The 13,822-nt window shown below is 41.3% G+C and overlaps 1 protein-coding gene across 11 annotated transcripts in view; it reads left to right on the forward strand.

Annotated features, from left to right (window-relative positions):
• The window catches only part of JAKMIP2 (janus kinase and microtubule interacting protein 2), a 66,483-nt gene that overhangs the window by 29,809 nt on the left and 22,852 nt on the right, over positions 1-13,822 (forward strand). For 10 of the 11 annotated variants that reach the window (XR_012766041.1, XM_075441498.1, XM_075441500.1 and 7 more), the window contains 8 exons: positions 2,363-2,860; positions 4,478-4,687; positions 5,959-6,057; positions 7,993-8,139; positions 9,926-10,066; positions 10,976-11,032; positions 12,876-12,995; positions 13,469-13,597. Coding sequence is in view for 10 of the 11 variants with exons in the window: in XM_075441498.1 (XP_075297613.1) it covers positions 2,363-2,860; positions 4,478-4,687; positions 5,959-6,057; positions 7,993-8,139; positions 9,926-10,066; positions 10,976-11,032; positions 12,876-12,995; positions 13,469-13,597 (1,401 nt within the window). In the remaining variant the exon portion in view is untranslated. The remainder of the gene's footprint in view (positions 1-2,362; positions 2,861-4,477; positions 4,688-5,958; positions 6,058-7,992; positions 8,140-9,925; positions 10,067-10,975; positions 11,033-12,875; positions 12,996-13,468; positions 13,598-13,822) is intronic. The other variant, XM_075441504.1, reaches the window with a different exon arrangement.

Consider the following 13,822-nt stretch of genomic DNA (forward strand, 5'->3'; position numbering starts at 1 on the left):
GAAAGATGAGGAGCTACTGGAGAGAGACCAGCGGAGGGCTACGAGGAGGAGGAGGGGACTGGAGCATCTCTCCTACGAGGAAAGGCTGAGGGAGCTGGGCTTGTTCAGCCTGAAGAAGAGAAGGCTGAGAGGGGACCTTATAAATGCTTATAAATATCTGCAGGGTGGGTGTCAGGAGGACAGGGCCAGACTCTTTTCAGTGGTGCCCAAGGACAGGACAAGGGACAAGGGGCACAAACTGAAGTAGAGGAAGTTCCATCTGAACATGAGGAAGAACTTCCCTCTGAGGGTGATGGAGCCCTGGCCCAGGCTGCCCAGGGAGGTTGTGGAGTCTCCTTCTCTGGAGATATTCAAGACCTGCCTGGACAAGGTCCTGTGCAGCCTGCTGTAGGAGATCCTGCTTTGGCAGGGGGGTTGGACTAGATGACCCACAGAGGTCCCTTCCAACCCTGACCATTCTGTGATTCTGTGAATGAAAAAGGAGTGAAGGCAAACCGAAAACCTGTCCTAAGGTCTTGGAGGATGAGGGCTAAGGATGTGTGTGGCTTTCTTCTCAGAAGTGGTTTATTTAGTAAAGGCATTTTAACATCTCACATGAACCATACAGACGTGATTAAAAGAGACTGCTTTTTAGTCCCTGGCTGCGAAATCTTCTTGTTGCGTATGACATGTATTATTACAGATAATTACTGCGTCAGTGGCCTCTGAAGTCCTCCAGAGAAGTCACTGGCAGTTGCAAGTGTGGACCACCTGTGTGTGTTGAATGCTTTGCTTTGAAAAGTTTTTGTGTGTGTTTTGCATGGAGCCTTCTGAGGAAGATGCCTCTCATTTTTAGAGTCTGTTTCTTGTCAGAATGTTTTTTCTTTCTGAAAGGTTTGCTCACTCTTCCTTGTTCTTTGTGGTCTTTATTTAAAAAGGCATTAACAAGGAAGTTCTTACAATCTTGGAAACCACATTCCTTTTCACTGTAACTACTGAGTTTGCTTTGAACTGAAACCATTCCATATCTGTTGCTTTTCTTTGGTGTAGGTTTACACAGGTTTCTGTTGTGGAATTGCTCAGGAGTATGAAGTTGTACCTAGAGATATATTAGTGTAAGTGTACTGAGTGGGTTGCTCTGTAACTTTGATTCCAAAGCTATGGACAAAGAACTTTAAAAACTGTTGTTAATGAAGAGCAGCAAAGGACATATTTTAAGTAAAGCTAGCTGTTCCATAAGCATAATAACCAGTGAAGCATGCTTTTCTGTGGATAGGGGCACTTGTACTCCCTTCTTAGACACATTAAAGCTCTGTGTATGAGTAAGAACATCTGTAAAAGATGAAATGTTTCCTGGACTTTCAGACTTGCGCCTTACCTCAGTTGGCATCGTGGCTTGTATCAGGAGTAGTGTGGCCAGCAGGAGTAGGGAAATGATCATGCCACTGTACTTGGCACTGGTGAGGCTGCACCTCGAGTACTGTGTTTGGTTTTGGGCCCCTGAGTACAAGAAGGACACTGAGTTGCTGGAGCTTGTCCAAAGAAGGGCAACAAAGCTAGTGAAGGGCCTGGAGAAGAAGTCTTAGGAGGAGTGGCTGAGGGAACTGGGATTGTTTAGTCTGGAGAAGAGGAGGCTGAGGGAGAGACCTTATCGCTCTCTACAACTGCCTGAAAGGAGGTTGTAGTGAGGCAAGTGATGATCTCTTCTCCCAAGTAACTAGCGGTAGGACAAGAGGAAATGGCCTCCAGTTGCATCAGGGAAGGTTTAGATTGGATATTAGGAAAAAATTCTTTACTGAAAGAGTTGTAAAGCATTGGAACAGGCTGCCCCGGGAAGTGGTGGAGTCACCATCCCTGGAGGTGTTCAAAAAATGTGTAGATATGACACTTCAGGACTACTAACTATGGGTTAGTAGGCATGGTGGTGTTGGGTGGATGGTTGGATTTGATGACGTTAGAGGTCTTTACCAACCTTAAAGATTCTATATAGAGGCAAGCTGACTGACTACCCATGGTCATGCAAGTTGTAGGAACCTTGCTATTTTCAAGCCCTTTTTCTGGTGAATTTGACTGACATTGGTGGTTAAAAAGTTATTAGGCAAATGCACACGTATACATGGAGTCTTATTTCCTAAGGAAATACTGGAAGTACATATAGTGTCACTGCATGAGGCAAGACAGGAATGTTTTGGCTTGAGTAAAGACAGTGTAAAATCAATGTGACTGCCCCAGGGGTTGGCCCATATTTTGTTGCAGGAGGGTGGAGGATCATCTAGGGTCTGCAGCAAAGTATTCCTCAATTTCACATGGCTGTGTGTCTGGGTGGGCTTGTGTCGATAGCATCATCTTGGTAGCAGGTGACTTTCATTTTGTCTCGATGTAGGTTGCTAAACTTGAAAGAGAGAAGACTCAAGAAACTAAGCGTATCCGTGAGGTGGAGCAGCGCAAGCAGACTGTGCAGATCACGGAGCTAAAGGCCAAACTCCATGAGGAGAAAATGAAGGAGCTGCAGGCTGTGAGGGAGAACCTCATCAAACAGCATGAGCAGGAGATGACACGGATGGTTAAAGTCCGAGACAGCGAAATCCAGCGCCTAAAGTCAGCGCTGTGTGCCCTGCGGGATGGGAGCAGTGATAAAGTACGGACAGCCCTGACTATTGAAGCTCGTGAAGAGGCCAGAAAACAGTTCGACTCCGAGCGCCTTAAGCTTCTACAGGAAATTACTGAACTGAAGTCTGCCAAAAAGCAGGTAGATGAGGCCCTTAACAATATGATCCAAGCTGATAAGATCAAGGCGGGGGATCTTCGGAGTGAGCATCAGTCCCACCAGGAAGCCATTTCCAAGATCAAATGGGAGAGTGAAAGGGATATTCGCCGCCTGGTCAGTAACCAAAATAGTTCATGTGTTCTCTTATGCTGTAGCAAGTTTGCTTCTTGTGCCTCTTAGCTTTTTGTGAATAACAGAACTCTGTGATGCACCTTATTTTGCAAAAGTATTACAAACTTCTCACTGTCACTTCTCGGCAGTAAATAGATCATGGTGAGTTGACTAGAGCAACCACACCGATGGCAGCTAACACCTGAAAGTAAGAGAGTGATTGGTCTAGTCCATAAGGATTTGGCTTGTTGAGATGCTAATACATGTGCAATGCAAAGTATTAGAAAATCTGCACTTGCAGTTTTTTAGTTTCTCTAGCCCTTGTGGTGGTATCCTAAACACATTAAACCATGGCAGAAAGGGAGATATCTTTTGGCTTGGTCTTGGCATAGCCTGCAGTAACTACTGGGGAAAATGAACAAAAAGAGACCCACACCAGCAACGGTGCAAGTTGCTGTGTTTCCCTGTCATGTTGGGAGCTGAACCTCCTTGCAATGGTGGTAAGTTTGACTGGAAAACTGGAATTCGAGGTTTAACAGTTAAGTAAAAGAAATGGTAATTTAAACTGTCAAGAATGATTCCCCCCTCCTTGAACAAGTCCAGAATTATTTTTATCTGACTAACACAAGTGGTTTGCAAATCCATTGTATTGCTAGCAGAGTGGAGGATGTTACATCAGAGTGGCATCTAGTTAATGGAGATCAGAGTCTAGCCCTACTCATTTGCAAAATGGTTTGGGGAAGATTTCGGCAAGCCTAGAAAGCTGTGAGACCAGAAAGTGTCTTTGGCAGCTGCAGTAAAATTTAGCATAGATATCATTTTTGTGTTGAGGGAATGATTCATATCATTCCCAGATAACAATACTTTTATTGTGTCAGCCTGATTTGCCAATTCTGCTTCACCAGATTTTCTTGAGCTCAGTGACGTTAGCAGCTTTGTATCCATTTTTATGGTTGCAAGGCTTGTATGGGTTCATCTTATTCTAAGTTTTAATCTAAAATTTTCGTCTCAGCCATCATACTTAAAGTTGCTGTGAGGTGAAATAAGAGACACTTCTTTTTGTCTTGAATAGCCCTGGGATATTAGGCAGAAATAAAGTAAAAATAAAATGAATAGCCTTGAATCTGCACTCAGCAGCAGGTTAAGAACATGTCAACCAGCTTTAAGAAATACTGGGTCTGCACAGATGTGCTGTTTGTGAGGATCGGACTGTAACCTCTACTGTCTCAGCTAATGTAGTTTCATTTACATGAGCGGGAGCTAATGTAAACTTTTTTGGGTTTGTCAGAGTTTAGACTTATTTTTCATCACTATAAATAACTGACCAAAATGCAGTGTGAAAGCCTGAACTGTTCATGCAGTTATCCGTTGACATGCCACACCATGCTCAGTTCCTGGGCTTCACTCTGTGTAATGCTGGTGAATCTGCTACTGTGCCAATGTACGGTTATGGCTGAAACCTCAAAGTGTGTAGTTTTACAAGCCTGGTGCAGTATAATATAGAATATTTAAATGGTGAACACTACTATTAAGTAAATCATATACTACTAGATTGGAGCAGGCTGAAATGCTGATGCCTTTACAGAGTAATATCATTGTTCTGGTGTTTCTCTCATTCAGATGGACGAGATCAAGGCTAAAGACAGGATCATATTTTCCTTGGAGAAAGAACTGGAGACACAGACAGGCTACGTGCAGAAGCTGCAGCTGCAGAAGGAAGCTCTGGATGAACAGCTCTTCTTGGTGAAGGAGGCAGAGTGTAACATGAGCAGTCCCAAGAGAGAGATCCCAGGAAGGGCCGGAGATGGTTCAGAGCACTGCAGCAGCCCTGTACGCAGGTTTTACTGGCCCCTGCAAAACAGAAACATGGCTGTATTTCTCTTGCTTAAATATTTTCCCAGGGCCTGGGAAAACATTCCCACTCTTATTCACTGCAGAGAAGTTAGGTCCATTCATTCTTCAGAGAGAATGCTAGTGGGCCAAAGATTTGTTAAGGCTGTTTCCTCAGTTGCCCTATTTACAAATATAAACCATCTTAAATAATTAGAATCATAGAATCGTAGAAGAGTTTGGGTTGGAAGGGCCCTTGAAAGGTCCTATAGTCCAATCCCCCTGCAGTTAGCAGGGACATCTTCAACTGGATCAGGTTGCTCAGAGCCCTGTCCAACCTGACTTGAACATTTCCAGGGATGGGGCATCGACTGGCTCTCTGGGCAACCTGTGCCAGTGTTTCACCACCCTCGCTGTAAAAAATTTCTTCCTTATATCCAGGCTAAATCTCCCTTCTGTTGGTTTAAAACCATTATCCCTTGTCCTGTCGCAACAGGCCCTGATAGAATGTTTGTCCCCATCTTTCTTATAAGCCCCCTTTAAGTACTGAAAGGCCACAATTAGCGCCCCTTTGAAAGAATCATTTAATGAACATAACTGCCTGTATAGCATGCATCCTCAAAACAAGATAAAATTGTGAAGAGGGACAGGGAGAAGGCTGAGGTGGGGGAAGTCCAGGAGACTCTTAGGAGATCTTCCTCTTTCTTTGTCTTACTCTCCACATATACAGCCCTTGCTGTCATTCACAAAGCATGCAACTTACTGGTTGTGTGACTAAATATATGATGTTTACACAACAAATGTGTATATGTAGACATATTTACACATATACAAATGAGGAATAAGAAAGTAAATTGCAATTGATACTGAAAAAGATGTCCTTACTTTTTCACCTGACATAGTGGCTCAGCAAATAGAAGCAATGTATAGGAAAAAGCAAAAAAAATTAGAATCTTCTAGCTTTTTGCTTTTTCTTCCCCATCATAACAAAATATCGACATCTGTTTGGTGGTTTTCTCTTTATTTTCTTAAACAGCTGAAAATTTTCAATTGAAGTATCCCCCAAACCAGATACTTTCTTCCAAAAACATATATTATTTTTGCCAGCATGTTCAATACTGTAAAAATCCATAGATATAATTTCACAGAATCACAGAATTTGTTGATGATGACAGCTTAAGTTGACTGTTGTGCGGTTTTTGAGGATTCTTTTGCCAAGCATGTATTTTGAAAAGTACCAGTAACTGTATTATTTTGTTGCCAACGAACAGGACTTGCGCAGAAACCAGAAGAGGATAGCAGAGCTGAATGCCACTATCCGGAAGCTGGAAGACAGGAACACGTTGCTCGTTGACGAACGAAATGAACTGGTATGTGAGCTTTGCACTCTCAGACAGAGGAGGTTGGGAGCCGTGGGGAAAGGCAAAGAGAGGAGGATCCAAGGATGATAGCCAGTGATGAATGTGCCTTTTCCATCCCTCAGGCTAGTCACTCAGGAGGCCGGGCATGATTTTATTTATGCTAGAGTGAAACAGTAATTCCATTGAAGTAATACAAGTACAAAATCACAACTAAAGTTGAGGCAGAGAGGCTAGTAGGTTCTGTATGAATGCTTATGTTCCCTACTTGATCTTTTGAGCTTACAACAGTGTATGATGAGACTTACCTTGTAAATGAAATAATGTCTGTAGCCCAGTATTTAACCGGGTTGAAAATGGTACGTATCGGATCTAGGGAGAATGGACAACGGTGAATTGATCCCTTAATCTGATTTACTCCTAGGTGGTGATACCTGTGTGTTGAAGTCAGCACCCTGGCTTTTTAACCTCTCCATATTTCTACTTTTGTGATTAAGGATGAGGGTGGTAAAATTCAACTCTAGATTTTTTTTTTTTTTATTTTTTATTCCTGAGCTAAGAGTCCTAATGTACTCCTTTCATATTAATTTAGCTGGCTTGGATCTCCTCAATGTTCTTAATGTAATATTTGCAAAATAATGTCTTATCAAGATTGCAAATTACAAATATGTTCATGTGTCTCTCTTCACTTATGAAAATCTCTCAACCCTCAAATTTCTATGATGCTGACTAGCTTGGAGTCTGATGAATCAGCTTGATTAGCTGTTGCATGTCATTAAATATTCACCCTATTTTTTCACAAGTTTAAAAAATAAATTTGAAAGGCTTCTAAGCTGTATCTTGCACAATGTGACTACAATGAACACATTTTGTTAAATGTGACTAGGTGTACTGCTGGAAATACCATACACTTTAGTAGTTGCTAGTCTGCAGGTATCTTGACTTCATTCTTAGGATAGTACAAATCATTGTTTTGCCCTGCAACTGTGCTGATCAAAGATGTAACCACTTCCTAGCTGCCTTTCCCCCCTTTTCTGTTAACAGAAGGGATCTTCAGGTACTTGCTAACCTGCTTCAGACAAAATCACTGGGTGAGTTTAAATAGCGTAGGAAGATGATGTAAGCAAATGTGGTTAACTGTTCTTAATAGCTAGAGAAAACTTTCAGAGTCCTTTCCACAGCAGGACTGCAAGGGACAGGAACCTAGTGATGAACAGTAATATGGAACTGGGACAGTGCTTTTGTTAGGTAGATCATCTGGGCACAAAGTTGATGTCTTTCCACAGCCACATGCAATCTGCCTTGTCCTCCCTTAGAAAATGAAATTATGTCTGTAAACCATTCAGTATTACTGGATGGAACCAACTTTTCAGAGGAGATGATCTTGGTTAAACCTCTAGCTGTACCAATACTGGAACTTCCAAGCATGCCCTAAGATACCTTCCTATCTTATGGCATTTGTTGTTTAAATATTATGTGATTTGTTGATTAGAATGAAATTCATTGTGCGTGAGCACAAGTATTTCACTGGGTGTCATTAAAAAACAGGCTTACAACTATCTTGTTACTGCTGTGATCCAGACTGAGTAGGTACCCATGCAAATCTGTCTTTCAATGAGAAAATGGATGGATTTCTTGTAGATAAAGCAGAGGTAATTTCAGACTTTGTAGCAACTTTGCAGTTGCCTGACTGTCTGTTGGGTTGCGTTATGTCTATGTCTGAGTTGTCCCATGGATAAAGCCGTCTTTCAGAAATAGATATGCAGAATTATGCCTTGAGATTTATGAAGTAAGTTACGGAAGCTGTAAGCATCAGTTCCATTAGATCACTTTGTATGGCATTTTACTGGGACAGTAGTCCAACAGGGAAGTATTCTAACAAAAGAGGGAGAAAAAAAATCTTTTATTTGGGTTATTTACAATTACTAATTGCTGTTATAAATCCAGCTGAAGCGTGTCCGAGAAGCTGAGAAACAATGTAAACCTCTTCTGGAAAAGAACAAGTGCCTCACGAAGAGAAATGATGAACTCATGCAGTCTTTGCAGCGCATGGAAGATAAACTTAAAGCAGTCACTAAAGAAAATATAGAAATGGTTGGTAATGAAGAGCAAAATGAAGATTATTGTATGATCTATGTCTGTTATGGTGGCCACATCTGCATAGTGTATGCATGTATATACGTAGAGAAAATATGTTGTATATAGTGTGTAATACTATTAATAAGATACAGCCATGCTTAGGTAATAGACTTAAATACTATAACATTGTGTATTATGCATACATGTGCAATATATTTAAGTAAATGCATAATCACAGTCTTTAATACTATCCCAAAAATTAGAATATTGAGTTTCATTTGTTTTCAGAAAACAAGAAGGGGGGGAAAAAACTAGTTGTATCATTGAGTTGTATCCTACTGTGCTATTTTGCATCTGGAACTCAAAGAGGAAGCTGTAAAGAGTGATGTTTTCAGTCAGCATCGTGTTCGTCGTTGAAGGTACATGTTCTTGTCAGAGCTGGTGATGGCAAAGTCAAGTTCTGGTCTGCCACTGAGCACATACAATCTTTCCATAAAACATATGAATGGAAGATGGATATGAGGAAGGGAGAATGGTGGAGTTACAAATTTGGCTAGGGTTATAAATTTCACGTGTCAGGGCTATATGAAGCAGGGTAAAAGCAGTTCTGTATATCCTTCAAATGGAGTTGCCCTGAGTATCAGTCAGAATCCAGTCCCTACGCATGCACTGATGTTGCTTTGGCATTAATAAAAAAAGGAGGTGGAAGTTCTGGGTTGCCAGATGTAAGCTGGCAGGCTGAGAAGACTTCCCCTGCTAAGTGTGTTTGTGTGCCTTGTCTCTGGCTTGCGATAGCCGCTATCCGCATCTTGAGCAGGCTGACTGTTCTGCAATGGATGTAGCTTTCCTGATAATTAGGAGAAGATGATCAGATTCACCTTCTTGTCTTATAGAAAAAAGGCTGTAGCATCACAAGGTTAATCCACTTTAAGACTCTGCAATTCACCCATGCCTGGAAAACAGATAAGCTTATTACAGGTGTCACAGGTCAGAATTCTTCTTCTACACCTGTGGCAGTACAGATTACAGCCCCTTGGGCTCTCCCACAGCAGAGGAGGAACTTAGGAATCTGTGTGCATTAGATACAGTGGGCAGCACCACTGGTACATATATGTGCACACAGCACATATGTTCTAACTTAGCTCCCTGACATCTGCTCTTTACACTATAGATGCCCGAATTATGGAAGTTAGAAAGCTGTTGGTGGCTACAGTTATTCTCATGGGCTTAGCCATCTCTTCTCCCACACATGCTCAGGAGTGGGCAGGCCGTGGACTAGAAGGTTAAAATACATCTGGTATCACATTTTTTGCAACTCCTCTGCTTCTGACTGGATGCATGTCTTTCACATGACTAAAGCATGTCCGTTTCCTCACTGTATATGGTCCTATGATGGGTATCAGTAAGAGCATGGGGTCATGGAGTAGATACTATTTACATACCCACTGGACAGGTAGAGAGTTCAACTACATTTGCCACATGTTGGGGCATCTTGAGGCATGGCAAAGGAAGAGCTATGGTATATGACCGTTAAGGGGTGCTGTAGAGGTTATATCGCCACACAATAAGTAAATAAATAAAGCTTCGTTGTTCTGGTTGAAGAACTCAGCCTTGTTGTGCTGCTTTATTATTAAGAAGTGCTGATGGGTATTAATAAAGTCATAAAAATGGAATAGCTGAAGTATATTTAAAGGGCTGTATAGCTTTAATGTAAAGTAGTGTCTAATTTTTAGCTGGAAGGTGGTCTTTTTGTTTTTTAATTGCTGGATCTTATTTTATCTGTTTCTTCTTCTTACCACAGAGAGAAAAAATGACATCACATCCTCCTTTAAAGAAATTAAGATCTCTTAATGACTTGGATCAGGCTAATGAGGAACAAGAAACTGAATTCTTAAAGCTTCAGGTCATAGAGCAACAGAACATAATTGATGAGCTAACAAGGGTATGTCCAGAGCACCAGGAAATTAGGAATGATTCCTGTGTATAGTTCACAACTGATAGTATTTCTTCTTATAACTAGAGGTCTGAGGGTTAATATGTTATCTTTTAACACCTGGAAATTTTTAGATGTAGGTATGCATGGGTCCAGTTTAACTGATTTTCTAGTGGGGCATCAGCCCCTACAGCTCAAAAATATAACTCATATAGGTAAATTGAGCTTTAGAAACGAACACCGACTAAGAACCATGGAGCTTTGGAAGATACCTAGATGTTCACCAGGCAGGACTGTGCTGAGCTGTTTTACCATCATAACTAAGCTACCATTAAAAAGTTCCACTAACAAGAGGCAGGCACACAGTGCGATATCATGTGCTGGGAAAGTGTGTGCTGCTAGACAGTGGTTCATTAGTTCTTCTGTTGTTTAATACTGACAATCCCTTTTTCAGCTGACTTTGCATTATGATGTTGAGGTGAAGGAGAAAGAGACTCAAAACAGGCTGTTACCTCTTCTGAGACGTCATTGCTAGGAGTGGTGAGATCAACACCACCATCATTTAATGACTTTGAGACAAAGGCAGCATCTCCTCTGCGTGGAAGACAGACAGCCTCTCATACGAAGCCCAACCCAGTTCCCTACAACAGGCCTCCCAGTGATTTTAACAGGAAATCCATCAGTCGTTTGACAGCCTGTCAGGGCAACTGCACAAGAGGCTTTTTTGCATATATCCCATCTTCCCTCCTTCAAGTGGTTTTCAGCTGACACACGTACATATTTGGATATGAATCCTCCCTTCCACCTGGAATCAGATTTCTGTTTGAACTTATGAACAGAAAGTCAGTGGAAGCCTAATGATTTATTTCCATCTGCAAACAAGAGAAGAGAGAGTAACTTTTTAATCTTGTTTTCCAGGACAGGGAGAAACTTATTCGTCGCAGAAAGCATAAAAGGAGCTCAAAGCCAATTAAGGTAAGAGGGAAAATTATTTTCAGCTTATAAAAATACTAGTAGGCTCTGTAGGAAAACACACTTTAGCAATCTGATCAAAGAGATCTTTGTGGATTACAACAATCTGCTTTAGTGATCAGATTTATAAACACCTTAGTTACTTTGGGAGAACTTTTTAAGCCCAGTCTGAAATTCAGTTAAGGGTGCATAGTGATGTTATTTGCAGCAAAATGGGGCTTTTTTCCCTCCTCTCTGAAATAATAATCTTCCTTCCATCTAGTTTCTATAAATATTCGTCTCAAAGTCAGTTAGGCTGAGATGTATTTACATTTCCAGAGACCTTCCCATCTATCTTCTGCTATCTGTTTTTCACAGCACATATGGGCTAAAACAAAATCCTTGTGCTTTTCTATTCTTCAAGTGGAAGTTTCTGCCTGAGAAATTGAGTGTCATTCTCTCCTGCTCAGTTCCACAGGCCTTTGGCTACCCCTTGTATTACCCTGAAATGGGTCAACTCCAAAGCTGGTATAATTACAACAATCCTAAAGCTGAGTAGTCAGTAGTGGTTCAGATAGCTAGATGTGAAGAATGGCGTTGCAACAGCTCCATCCCACCTCCAGAAAGCAGAAATACTGTGTAGGAAAAAGAACTTGGTTGTTCTTTGTTCTCCAAGGACATCCCTTGGTATGTCAGCCATGTTGTGTGAAAGTAGCGCAACACTGTCCTACACACAGAGAATTTCAGACCAGTAAATCCTAGATGTGTCATCAAATTGTGTCTGTATGGGTTTTGAAGCAATACACAGCAGACATAACTGGTAGACAAGGACTAAAAAGCATTTTCATCACTCAACTTTATTTCTAAGCCAGAGATTATAACATGGGAGAATATGGCCATTGTCTTCACTTGGGAAAATAATGAACAAAGAAAGATAATATATGCAAAAGGTTATTGGCATCTTTGGTAGATGTTTTTTGTGTGATTCAAATTCCGGGTTTAGAAGGTTGTAACCTATCAGCAGAAGTGAAGAATGTTGCAAAGCAGAAGTGCATCTTAAGTGCTCATTGATCAGTTTATCTGCAGAATTATTCATAAGCCAAGTATTTAAATGACCAAATCTGTACCCTGAAATCAAGCCTGCAGACTCAAATATCTGTGTCTTCACAGGACATGACTCACAGTTTTCATTTGATTTAATACAGTTACTGAGATTGGAGATAGTGAGGTGTCAGACATACAACCAAACTGTGTAGTGTGAGCAATGTCTTACAACATCTGACAGTTACTATAGTACTGGAAAGATGTGTGAGATAAAAGCTTCTTCACGCTAGTTTTGTATTAGCGTAGCTTTCACTCACTCCAACAGCAGTATCAGTGAGAGATGCACTGAGAGATTAAAAATACCAGCAGTGTCCATGAGAGAAGAAGGAGGGTTCCATATTCTGCACGCATTTCCAGCTCTTTTTGGTGCTACCTTTGCACATCAGTCTGCATATTAATGTCTTTTGAACAGCTTTGGGGTTAACAAACAATTCTCCTGCCTTCCTGAAAGGGCAGAGACTTTTCCTTTAGCTTTTTGCTGCTCCCTTTATCTTTTCCAAGTTTTAGGCTGAGCCAGATCCTCAGCTCAGAAAAATTAATCAGCAAACTCATTCTCCACCAGCACAAGACCTAATCTTCAATATGGTTCCCTTTGGGTTTGTTTGGAGATGGTAATTGCAGGGGTAGCTCTTTGCTTTTTTTTCACGTTTTGCCCGTTTTAAGTAACTAGCAATGTGGTTTTGAACTAATCTCTACCCCCCCATCAGAAACTCATGCTACTTGTTTCCAGGGAGATTCAGAAATCATGTTTTCCCTTCTTTAGAGGCATGTGGTGGATACAGTTTTTGGGTACGATGATGATTCCATGGACTCTGAAACATCCTCTGTGGCCTCATACAGAACAGATAGAACACCAGCAACCCCAGATGATGATCTCGATGAGGTAAGATCTGACTCTTTCCATAGGCAAGGACAGGTTTTCAGGAAACTTTGACTTCCAAAACAAGTGGCCAGGCTCTCAAAAACACTTGGGTTTTTATAGTGCATATTGAGTGATGAGTTCTTCGCTAAGTTTGGCCTCAGTTTTCATTGCTGATATACTGAAATGCTGAGAGGTTCTTTCAAAATCTACTCCATAGAGTCTACAGCTGTGACTTCATTGCAATCTGAGATTATTTTTTTCCTTTCCCCCTTCAAGAAAATAAACCTAGCACATTTCTTTTAGCTTGAAGATATATATAAACACTGTATAAATTCAACGTTCTTATTACTTCATGTCACAGCAAGCTCACCAAATAAGCTATTTGAATCAAGACCTGTAAACCAACTATTGTGCTTAACAAATCACACTTGCATTCTTTGCTTTGGCAGTGCTCTACTGTCTGGTGCTTAGACACGTCCTTTCTTATCCTTCAGGGTTTAGCAGCGGAGGAGTCTGAGCTGCGGTTTCGACAGCTGACAAAGGAGTACCAGGCCTTGCAGAGAGCGTATGCACTACTGCAGGAGCAGACAGGAGGCGTCATAGATGCTGAAAGAGAAGCCAAGGTCAGTATTTGAGGGTAAAAGCATTTCATTGCTATCAGGACATATAAACCCTTCAAAGTGGCATACAAGGGAATGGAGTTACATACAACATCCGTACAACTGAGAGATGTCCATCTCACTGATTTGATGAGTACATGTAGAGAGAGTGACGATTAAGAATGGACACAATCACTCAGTTTACGAGGGGCTGTCTTCCACCTGAACCTGAAAACTCTGCAATTCTGC

This window comes from Opisthocomus hoazin, chromosome 22 (assembly GCF_030867145.1).
Source record: "Opisthocomus hoazin isolate bOpiHoa1 chromosome 22, bOpiHoa1.hap1, whole genome shotgun sequence".
NCBI classification, from domain to species: domain Eukaryota; kingdom Metazoa; phylum Chordata; class Aves; order Opisthocomiformes; family Opisthocomidae; genus Opisthocomus; species Opisthocomus hoazin.